The sequence below is a fragment of the Pelophylax lessonae genome, assembly GCF_965119305.1.
Source record: "Pelophylax lessonae genome assembly, chromosome: 1".
Classification (NCBI taxonomy): Eukaryota; Metazoa; Chordata; class Amphibia; order Anura; family Ranidae; genus Pelophylax; species Pelophylax lessonae.
This window is the reverse complement of record NC_138768.1, coordinates 71,643,049-71,655,330: the sequence shown is the minus strand read 5'-3', so window position 1 is coordinate 71,655,330 and position 12,282 is coordinate 71,643,049. Positions and strand designations below refer to the sequence as shown.

General features: G+C 41.5%; 1 protein-coding gene across 2 annotated transcripts in view; it reads left to right on the top strand.

The window, feature by feature from the left end:
• The window catches only part of ADAMTS12 (ADAM metallopeptidase with thrombospondin type 1 motif 12), a 788,736-nt gene that overhangs the window by 626,402 nt on the left and 150,052 nt on the right, over window positions 1-12,282 (top strand). For both annotated transcript variants that reach the window (XM_082272461.1, XM_082272462.1), the window contains exon 16: window positions 2,387-2,522. In XM_082272461.1, the coding sequence (XP_082128587.1) occupies window positions 2,387-2,522 (136 nt within the window). The remainder of the gene's footprint in view (window positions 1-2,386; window positions 2,523-12,282) is intronic.

Sequence of the window (12,282 nt, the reverse complement as noted above, 5' to 3'; positions counted from 1 at the left end):
GAACATGTTTTTTGTATTGCTATATGTTCTCTTTTTTTTCAATCAATACATTTTTATTGAGTTTCAAATACAAATGAAAAACAAAAAATCACATCAAACAAAGTGTGATATAAGAAAATAACAACAACAAGGTAGAACATTTTCCAGTAGTGAACGTAACAGTGTTCAAACAATAGTTATAAGCTTCGTACAAGAGTGCATTTACATCATGCATGTAAAGGTTTAACGTAGCTTGTTCTGATGATGGGAGGAGAAGAGAGGCGTCGAACCACCCTGGCTCAGAACCCCTAGGGGAACAATGTCACCAAGCCGCGAGCTGTCAACACCCCCCATCATCCTCAGGACAAGGATGAATAGGACTAAGTTATTAATAGGTTACATTATAAACTTCTAGTATCAGGTGTTAAATAGGGCCACGCCGACCAATCTTTTTGAAATTTGTGATAGGTTAAAGCGTAGAAGGATAAAGCTCATATTGCTATATGTTCTATACACACACGCATACACTTTTTTTGCCAATTCCTTGGCTATTGGCCTTAAAAGTGGAGAAAATTATTTTGACAGATTCGGCTCACATTGACTTCAATGAGGTTTGGATTCCGCATCGAAGCTTTGGATATGTTCTACCAAACCTCTGTAGCGTGTTAGGCTCATCACTAGCTATAAGCAATAAGCATTGTTTCCAGTCATCACACCCCATATAACTTTCCTAATGTAGTTTTGCATCCCTCTCACAATCAGCTATATACAAACTCAATTCCAAAAAAAGTTTTAGTAACAATATATTATAGATAACATATCAAATGTTGAAAGTGAGACATTTTGAAAAGTCATGCCAAATATTGGCACATTTTGGATTTAATGAGAGCTACACATTCCAAAAAAGTTGGACGGGTAGCAATAAGAGGCCGGAAAAGTTAAATGTACATATATGGAAGAGCTGGAGGACCATTTTGCAACTTATTTGGTCAATTGGCAACATGATTGGGTATAAAAAGAGCCTCTCAGAGTGGCAGAGTGTCTCAGAAATCAAGATGGGCAGAGGTTTACCAATTCCCCCAATGCTACGGCAAAAAATAGTGGAGCAATATCAGAAACGAGTTTCTCAGAGAAAAATTGCAAAGAGTTTGAAGTTATCATCATCTACAGTGCATAATATCATCCAAAGATTCAGAGAATCTGGAACAATCTCTGTGCGTAAGGGTCAAGGCCGGAAAACCATACTGGATGCTCGTGGTCTTCGGGTCCTTAGACGGCACTGCATCACATACAGGAATGCTACTGTAATGGAAATCACAACATGGGCTCAGGAATACTTCGAGAAAACATTTTCGGTGAACACAGTCCACCGTGCCATTCGCCGTTGCCGGCTAAAACTCTATAGGCCAAAAAAGAAGCCATATCTAAACATGATCCAGAAGCGCAGGCATTTTCTCTGGGCCAAGGCTCATTTAAAATGGACTGTGGCAAAGTGGAAAACTGTTCTGTGGTCAGACGAATCAAAATTTTAAGTTATTTTTGGAAAACTGGGACGCCATGTCATCCGGACTAAAGAGGACAAGGACAACCCAAGTTGTTATCAGCGCTCAGTTCAGAAGCCTGCATCTCTGATGGTATGGGGTGGCATGAGTGCATTTGGCATGGGCAGCTTACACATCTGGAAAAGCACCATCAATGCTAAAAGGTATATCCACGTTCTAGAATAACATATGCTCCCATCCAGACGTTGTCTCTTTCAGTGAAGACCTTGCATTTTCCAACATGACAATGCCAGACCACATACTGCATCAATTACAACATCATGGCTGCGTAGAAGAAGGATCCTGGTACTGAAATGGCCAGCCTGCAGTCCAGATCTTTCACCCATAGAAAACATTTGGTGCATCATAAAGAGGAAGATGCGACAAAGAAGACCTAAGAAAATTGAGCAACTAGAAGCCTGTATTAGACAAGAATGGGACAACATTCCTATTCCTAAACTTGAGCAACTTGTCTCCTCAGTCCCCAGATGTTTGCAGACTGTTATAAAAAGAAGAGGGGAGGCCACACAGTGGTAAACATGGCCTTGTCCCAACTTTTTTGAGATGTGTTGATGCCATGAAATTTAAAATCAACTTATTTTCCCTTAAAATTATACATTTTCTCAGTTTAAACAATTGATATGTCATCTATGTTGTATTCTGAATAAAATATTGAAATTTGAAACTTCCACATCATTGCATTCTGTTTTTATTCACAATTTGTACAGTGTCCCACCTTTTTTGGAATCGGGTTTGTATTTTTGACCCAGATTCTGTTATGAATGAGCCACAGTACCTATTTGGCTATGGAATTTATTTTGGTGGGTTCAGTTTTCTTGTATGCTATTTTAAATGTATTTCTTCAGCTTTTATTTCAGGAGAACAATCCAGGAGTTAGATATGAATATGTTATACCAAAAGACAGCTCAGAAAATGAAGTGGAGACTGTATATACTTGGAAGTATGGAATATGGTCAGACTGCAGCGCAACATGTGGAGCAGGTAATTGCATTTCTAATGGGGAGCCATTAGTACACTAAGTCAAAGTTTTAAAATAGATTTTCTCTGATCCTCACTTTTTCTAAAACACAGTGCATTATATATACAACAACCTGCTCCAGGGACCCAAATTAATATTTGGAGTTCCAAATTAAGACAAACTTGTACTTGAGAGCAATAGAAGGGCCACTACTATTAAGTTTCTGAAAATGCAAATCACCTGTCTGCCTCTGGCTTCAATACTTTTTAAGTGTTTCTGGTTACAACTCTAAATGAAGATTTTTCCAGTGCTTTCTTAGTGACAGCAGTCTCCAGGGGAAATAGGGATAGTGAATTTCTCCAACGGGGATGCAGACATCAGTAGGTTCCTCATTTTCCCCCAAAATGGCTGTCTTTATATGACTTTATCAACAATTAAAATTTGGTCTGGCGCTGCTTTCTGTATTTTTATGACTTATTTATGACTATGACTTTCAAGACTTAACAGGTGTTCCAATCCCTTGCTGCTCTAGCCAAATGCACTTTAGATAAGATAATGAAAAAATTATAAACTTTGTCTGTTTTTGAATTTGTCAGCATGAAAACTGAATTTTTGTAAAGGCTATACAGTCTAGGTCCTTGAGTATCCACAATTCAAAAGGCTTGTTAGGATGAAACAATACAAAACAAAACATTTTATGAACATTATTTTTGTATAATTATTTTATGAAAAATCAAACCCGATACCTGTATTTGCAGTTAGTGAATCGGGCATTGTTTTTGGCATTTGTTGGCATTGTTGGGCATTGTTTTTGGCATTGTGTTTGTTTAGCTTTATCCTGGAACAGAGGATTGTCCAAATATTAAGGAGAAATAGGGCAGGAATACCCCGAAACCCGCAAAACAACTTTGTGGGAACAGTATGGGGAAGGCCCCTTCCTGTTCCAACATGACTGCGCACCAGTGCACAAAGCAAGGTTCATAAAGACATGGATGAGCAAGTTTGGGGTGGAGGAACTTGACTGGCCTGCAGAGAGTCCTGACCTCAACCTGATAGAACATCTTTGGGATGAATTTGAGTGAAGACTGGGAACTAGGCCTTCCTGTCCAACATCACAAATGCGCTTCTGGAAGAATGGTCCAACATTCCAATAGACACACTCCTAAACCTTGTGGACAGCCTTCCCAGAAGATTTGAAGCTGTTATAGGTGCAAAGGGTGAACCCTACGGACTAAGACTGGCATGACTTTAAGGTTCATGTGCTTGTAAAGGCAGGTGTCCCAATACTTTTGGTATTATAGTGCATGTGTATATATGTGTGTGTATATATATATATATATATATATATACACACACTTTTATTAATACCTCCCCTCAACCCTTGAGTTACCACAAGCCACAGCTCTTTTCCTGAACTTTACAGAATGAATAATACCCAGCATCTTTTTCTGACTTTTTCCCCCCCTTAGTCATGCAACCCCTCCATCAATTTTCTCTTCTCCAGTCTAGATCGAACTTTTGAAAAGTTTGGTTCGACCAGAACACCCGAATTTCCCGAAAGTTCGGTTTGGATTCCAGAACCCCATTGAAATCAATGGGACCCGAACTTCTGGAATCAAAAAACACAATTTTGAAGGCCTAAAACCCAATAAATGCCCCTAAAAAGTGTCTAGGGTTTTGGGTCATGCCCCAGGGACTATGAATCAGGCAAAAAAAAAAAGTTCTTAAAAATTGTCGTTTTTGATAGAGAGACAATTCTTGAAAAAAGTATTGAAAAAAATGTGTCTGGGGGGTCTAAAAAGTGTACCTGTAAAGTTTCAGCTCTGTAGCATGTCCAGAACCAGAAAAAAAACAGATAATTTTTCTTCGAATTTTAGTAGTGCAGGGATGGTGTTTTTCAGGCATTTTGTGGGCGTTTTTTTTTGTATAGGGGTATATATACATATATATATATATATATATATATATATATATATATATATATATATATATATATATGTGTGTGTGTGTATATATATATATGTGTGTATATGTATATCACATTAAAATACACTACGGTCAGCCTGACATGGCAGAGTCAGGTCACCCTAAACTACACTACCGTCAGCCAGACATGGCAGAGTCAGGTCACATTAAAATACACTACGGTCAGCCTGACATGGCAGAGTCAGGTCACATTAAAATACACTACGGTCAGCCTGACATGGCAGAGTCAGGTCACTCTAAACTACACTACGGTCACCCTGACACTTTAACTATCCCTACAAAAACTAGATTTTTGAATCTAACTATAGTGGTATATAGTACCCTATCTACACTGCATAGCCCTTTCCTCACACTAATAATTGTAAAATGACACTGGAGCTTTACAAGCAGCAGGAGTAACAGAAATGCTTCCACTCTATTCCACAGCCTCTGTATTACAGTGCTAGAGGTTTGGTGGGGCTATGGTACTGGGGGGCGTATGGGGGGCGTATTCACTCCTGATTGGCCTCTGGACCCCCTAGTCACTCCAATCAGCTTTTACTGATGTTTCTGGGCCAATCACGGGCTTTTAAAGCCCAGTTCCTGTCCCATTGCATTTTGGACGGTTCTGGTTGCCCAATTCTGAACTTTTACCCCAAAAAGTTCGGAATTCGGCCGAATTTCGAACAGCCAATGTTCGGGTCGAACCCATGGTCGACCCGAACCGTTCGATCATCCCTATTCTCCACGTCTCACTTTAAAGCCATAAGTGGCACTGTTGCATAAAAGGTACTACAAGCAAAACATCACAAATATAATAAACCTGAACTGTAGGAACAGTGTGCACGATTAGCATAATAAACAGCTCAACAAGTACGGTTTCTATAGAAGCTGCTATTTATCCTTGGACTTGGCACCGTGTTCTTTTGCAAAGTGTCCCAATCAAGGCAGTTTTTGTGATTTGATTATATGCAGTATCTAGATGTTCTCTGTCTTATTATTTTGCTTTGAGCACTTTAGATTTCTCGGTTGTTTCTTTGCTGCAGTTAACATACCGAATTTCTGTAATTTATGCCCTACTTCTATCTTTCTCAGGGCTTTGTAGAAATATTAAAATATAATTTAGTCTGCACTATTAAATGTGTAAAAGCTAAATCTGTTTCAGAGGTAAATAAAATCTGCAGGGAGACTTGCTTCAAATGTAGGAATGTTGAAAATTACTTTCCTGATTGTATACTACAGGGCCTAGGTTTTTTTTCTTTTTTTAATAATTCGGACTGGGTTTTATGCAGTTAGCCTCAGTAATTTCTCTCCCTCTTTCTCTCCCTCTTTCTTTCTTCTCTTTCTCTCTACTAGCGACATAATTCTCCTATCCAGATTCTTGGCTGCATCATATTCACTGTGGCTTGTCCCGCAGTTCCAAAAAAGTTGACTCTTTGGCATAGCCTTGGGTGACTCTACTAAGGCCCTGAATTTAAGATGTGGGGCCAGCCTGTCCTGTGATGCTGCTTACATGCACTGGATTCTGCTGTGGGTGCTCCCATTAGCTCATAGTGCAGTGCGTGGAGTAAAGCACAGGGTATTTTGGGTGGGATTAGGGGAGGTGTGGGGGGGGGGGATTTTTGGCATGAATACAATATGCCACACAACAGTAACGCCTGGTTCAAAAACAGAAGTCCCAAGTCAGTGGTCTGTATTTACTTTTTTTTTTTTCTTTTGGCTTGTACGTGCCTTTAAAACTAAAGGGTTCAACTTATTAGGCTTATAGCAATTGTTAGTTGCTTTTACAACCATTTTCAGTAACAACAGCCAGTGAATGTTGCATGACTATTGCATGGCTGAAAATAAAGATTGTTATGGCACATTAAACGCTTCCTCAATGCCTGCCAAATGATCTCTGAAGAGCAATCCGAAAGCAGCATCTTTGTGAATGAGTCCTCAAAATAGAGGTTGCAGGATTCATTCAAAATTTTATGGTAACAATATTGATACAATGTAGTTTGTTGTAATGTATCAGTGCAGACCCAAAGCTTGTCCTATGAATCACATGCAGTGTGAGCTTCAGCAACTTTGCTAAAATGTAAAAAGAAAAAAAAAAAAGCTCAAATTGGATCTATTGAACTTCTTATAACCCTTAGTTAATTCAAATAACCTAATTATCCTTCCCATTTTCCCATTTTTATTATTTTGTTTTTGCAAATGTTTATTGTTCTTTTTTTGATTTGTACTTTAGGGTTAAAGTAGGTCTAATGGCAACTTTTTTTTTTCATTTTAGATAGAGTACGGGAGGGTTATAACCCCTGTCAGTTTTTTTTTTTTTTTCTGGCTATCCGTGTTCCATTGGGGGATTACCTTCACATCCTTTCCCATTAGCCAAAACAGGAGGCAAGAGGAAATCCCTCCAAAGTGAGAAAATTCCTGTCAATTAAGGGAATTCATTGGATCCCCCTCAGGTCACCAGAACTAGTGTCCCAATGAAAGTTTTTCCTCATTTACTGTTCTGAAGACAACCCAAAAATTGGGATTTTCTTTCACATTTGTTTTTTATAAAAATGATAAACAGGACACAAAGGATGAACCAGACAGGTGTCCTAACTCATCCCCACTCTATCCAAAAAATCACTGTCCTCAGCCTGTACATAGTTAACTTCTTTGGAGTAACCTACTCGTTTCACTCAACCCTATCCCAGTTACTCCAAAAATAAAAAGAACAAAAAAAACACCCCTAGACTTGTTATTCAGCCAAAGAGTGACTGTGGGCTTGGTTGCAGGGCACTCTACTGGGAAAAGAACCTTGGCAATTTTCAGCGGCTCCTTCGGAGGTAGCGCCACATGTGGGGACTCATCTGGGATTTTTCCAACAGAAATAGCAGTGGTTGCTATTAGTAATGGATAGGCGAGAATGTCAGTGTTGTTCTCAGTGATGTGTGGATTACAGAGAGGCAATCAGGATGTCAAAATGCGGGAAGGCAATCAGCATGTTGGAGAACTGTTGTGTCACAGCGTAAAATGTCTTGAGTACTAACATAGTTGTTGCCAGTGTGTGTGTTACTGCAGATACTGCCTGCTTTACAGTAGAAACTGTTATTGCCACAGTACGTCTGAGTAATAGCAGAGAAGGAGTTGATGTGGGGCTGTAAGATCCTGGCACTCTCAGTGCCTTTCTATCATCTCATTTCCGGGTTGCGTTCCACCACTCAGGTAGGTGGAATGCATATAAGGTGTGTATTCCTTTAACAGTGCTGACGTCATCATCAGGCGCCGCACTGAGCGGCTATTTCAACTGACGGTCTGCACTCACACATTGTTCGTGCAACCGCTCCTGATACCTGCCTAACCTGACACTGCCGAATCTTCCAGCTACATACCCTATACCTGGATTGACCGGAGCCTCGCTACCTTGTCCTACACTCCCTCACTACTGGCTATTGATAAGTACCCCACAGGGGACCCCCTCTTATCAACAACGCTTGCTAACTATACCTGCATTATAAGAACTATTGCTAGCTCTAGGATACATGCTCTCCAGTATCTACCATCTGCATTTCTAAACCTAGATCGCTAGCTCTTGTGCCTATTATTTGTTACAACCTGCATTACCGAACTAAGCTTAGCAACACCTGTATATCTTGCTTGCTATTATCTATCACCTGTTGATTATACTAGATTGCTAGCTCTTGTGATTGCTATCTATCATCATCTACTGTCATTCCTGTAACATCATTATCTGAGTGCTTATCATCATCTACTATCACTCCTCAGAGCCTATACCTTCAGTGTAACATCTCACTGCTACTTGCATAATTACTATCACTCCTGCAACATCACTATCTGAGTGTTTGTATGTGTGCATACTGAATCAGGCTGAACCACTATGATGAGTCAAGAGAGTTCGATCAGGTGATTTAACAAGATCTCTACAAGACTACTGAGTGGAATTCTGCAGCTGCAAATCCAGTATCCTTGAGCTAAAACCCAGAGCGTTACAGGGGCACAGAAAGAGAGCACTAAAAGAGTCTGCCCTACAGGTGGGCTTATCGCCAAAGTGCCAGCCTAACACAGAGCGCTGGTGACGTTTTTGCCCGGGTTTATCCAATCCAGAAGGATGGGATGAGCTGATGCGTCACCAGGTGCAGAGAGGAAGGTGCTACATGAAGAGAGCACCAAGATGGTGCACATAAAGCACGTAGAGCTACAAGTGATTACCGTAGCTGCAGTTTTTTGGCAGCAGTCGTTCAGATAGGCTGGTGGAGTTATAATACAGAATGCTGACAGACACCAGAGTGCAGTTGGCGCCCTGGGGATCCCTGATGCTGTCTAGCAGAGATGATAAAGAACACTTTGCACTGGTATGTGCCAGATGACAGCACATCACAGTCAAGTTACGAGCCTACTAGCAACCAGCAACCTTGAAGTCTGCTTGTAGACTGTGAGACTGGCTACAGTTCGGAGATGATGAGTCCTATTCTTAGAGCCCAGTCGAAACGGCAAAGGTGCAGCAGAGCTATCACTGGGGCCAGGACTACCCAGACCACAATCTGACAAAGGAGAGAGATCCTCATATTCACCAAAAGAGGGATAAAATCCATGGTCAGAGCAGCCCGCAAGCAGTACAGTTACCACGGCAGAGGATCAGTTGGCTGTGGTAAAAATGTCCGAGGTCAGCAGGACCCAGAGGCTGGACTCTACCAGTTCATCGGCATAATTACTATCACTCCTGCAACATCACTATCTGAGTGTTTGTATGTGTGCATACTGAATCAGGCTGAACCACTATGATGAGTCAAGAGAGTTGGATCAGGTGATTTAACAAGATCTCTACAAGACTACTGAGTGGAATTCTGCAGCTGCAAATCCAGTATCCTTGAGCTAAAACCCAGAGCGTTACAGGGGCACAGAAAGAGAGCACTAAAAGAGTCTGCCCTACAGGTGGGCTTATCGCCAAAGTGCCAGCCTAACACAGAGCGCTGGTGAAGTTTTTGCCCGGGTTTATCCAATCCAGAAGGATGGGATGAGCTGATGCGTCACCAGGTGCAGAGAGGAAGGTGCTACATGAAGAGAGCACCAAGATGGTGCACATAAAGCACGTAGAGCTACAAGTGATTACCGTAGCTGCAGTTTTTTGGCAGCAGTCGTTCAGATAGGCTGGTGGAGTTATAATACAGAATGCTGACAGACACCAGAGTGCAGTTGGCGCCCTGGGGATCCCTGATGCTGTCTAGCAGAGATGATAAAGAACACTTTGCACTGGTATGTGCCAGATGACAGCACATCACAGTCAAGTTACGAGCCTACTAGCAACCAGCAACCTTGAAGTCTGCTTGTAGACTGTGAGACTGGCTACAGTTCGGAGATGATGAGTCCTATTCTTAGAGCCCAGTCGAAACGGCAAAGGTGCAGCAGAGCTATCACTGGGGCCAGGACTACCCAGACCACAATCTGACAAAGGAGAGAGATCCTCATATTCACCAAAAGAGGGATAAAATCCATGGTCAGAGCAGCCCGCAAGCAGTACAGTTACCACGGCAGAGGATCAGTTGGCTGTGGTAAAAATGTCCGAGGTCAGCAGGACCCAGAGGCTGGACTCTACCAGTTCATCGGGGGAGGATAAGCCCACAGCCGTGGTTAACCGTATTGCTCCAGCATAGAAGGAGCCAGATGCCAAAGTTCTTACAATGCCAGTGGGGAGCACTCATTGTGGAAAAACAGGTTTTGGGTGGCAGCTAACTTACCTGCAATCCAATTCAGCTGCTAGGAACTGTAACTTTGATTCTAGAGGCAACTACAAATCCCGGATCCTGAATTATATCATTGAGCATCCAGAGAGGAATGTACCTGTATCTCTGTTTGTTTTAATTTGAGGTGTTGCAAAAAGCTGAACTGACAAGTTTTAAATGGCCACGAAGTAAAGTTTATGTGAGCTGCTGTTGTGGCAATAAGCAGCTGCTCACTATTGTTCTACATATGTGCAAAACCCTCTGTAAAGTTTCTCCAGCAAGTTCTAGTGTTCAACAGAACCGCTACTTAGAGGGGTAATCCCCTTATCCCAAAGCCCATTCCCTTCTATCCTTGCAACTTAGGGAGAGGGTACTTAAAATTTGCATGGATGTCCAGTTGAAGTCAAGTCTGAGTACGTTGCTGTTGTAGAAAAGGGCAACTGTTTACTAATGTTCTACATTAATGCAGAGGAGGAGAAATCACTGCCAAGCTTCTCCCGCAAGTTCTTCAAGTTTCAGATTCTAGTGTTAACCACTTAAGCCCCGGAAGATTTTACCCCCTTCCTGACCAGGGGGTATTTTGCGATTCGGCACTGCGTGACTTTAACGGTCAATTGCGCGGTCGTGCGACACTGTACCTAAACGATTTTGACGTCCTTTTTTTCCCACAAACAGAGCTTTCTTTTGGTGGTATTTGATCACCTGTGCGATTTTTGATCATGCGCTATAAACAAAAAAAGAGCGTCAATTTTGCAAAAATAACAATATTTTTCAAATATTTTTATATGAAATTCCCCCAAAAAAATGTAAAAATCAAAATTTTTTAAAATTTTCGGCCAATTTGTTTTATGCTACATATGTTTTGTAAAAAAAAATCGCAAAAAGCGTATCTTGATTGGTTTGCGCAAAAGTTATCGCGTTTACTAACAAAGGGAAAGATTTTTGTTGTTTCTTTTTTTAAAGAGTAATGGCTGCGATCTGCGATTTTTTTTGCGGGACTGCGACATTGTGGCGGACAGATCGGACCCTTGACTGACATTTTTTACTCTTTTGGGGTTACCAGTGACATTACTGCAGTAATCAGTGCTATACATATGCACTGTTACTGTAAAAATGACACTGGCAGGGAAGGAGTTAACTGTATTGGAGAGGGAGGGGATAAGTGTGTCCTAGGGGCGTGTTTCTAACTGTGATTGGACATGGCTACTAGTGTAAAAACAGAGATCAACGGTCCTACATAGTAGAACCGTCTGATCTCCATTTTTACACAGGGGAGAATGACAGGCAGCTTGTTTACATTAGCCACCTGCCTTTCTCCCTTCCCGGCGAACGATCGCGAGTGACCGGCGGACATCGCTATTGGCTTACAAGCGAGTGACAGGCTAGTGACGTACCGGTACGTCACTTTGCCTGGCCGGGGCTGACCGCTGCAGTATATGTACTTGCAGCGGTCGGCAAGTGGTTAAACTGAACTGCAACTTAAAGGGTCAATACCCTCATCCTAAATCCCTGCCACCCATGCAACAAAGGAAAAAGGTACTTTGGCTCATATGTACAGATTGCTGTGAGAGATCTCAGAGAGTTATGAGCTGCTGCCACCCCTCCTGTGCTAGAGAGTCAGCTGTTTGTTTGAGGGGACATTGGCTGGTGTCCTGAAGAGTTCAGTCTATCTAGTTCTTTGTGAAGGGCTTGGCTCTTGTTGCTCTAAAGAAGTTTTTACCCTTTTAACTGCTTCTACTACAAAGCCTAGTTCACCGTTTGCTTGTGCAAGGATTTCTGCCTCAGCTTTACCGAGTTTACTGTCCTCAACTTTTTTGGAGTATCCCACTCTATTTCCTCAACCTTATCCCAGTTACTCCAAAAATAAAAACAACAAAAAGAACACCCCTAGACTTGTTATTGAGAAGAGTGACTGTGAACTTGTGTCTGGCTGCGGGGTAATCTATTGAGAAAAGAACCTGGACAATTTTCAGTGGCTCCTTCGGATGTAGTGCTACATATACTTAAATATAATTTTTTCCTACCTTAATCCTCTTCCATTAGACTAACAAGCACTTAAAACACGGTGGAATTTTTTTCATTTTCATGGACTTGGCTTTTA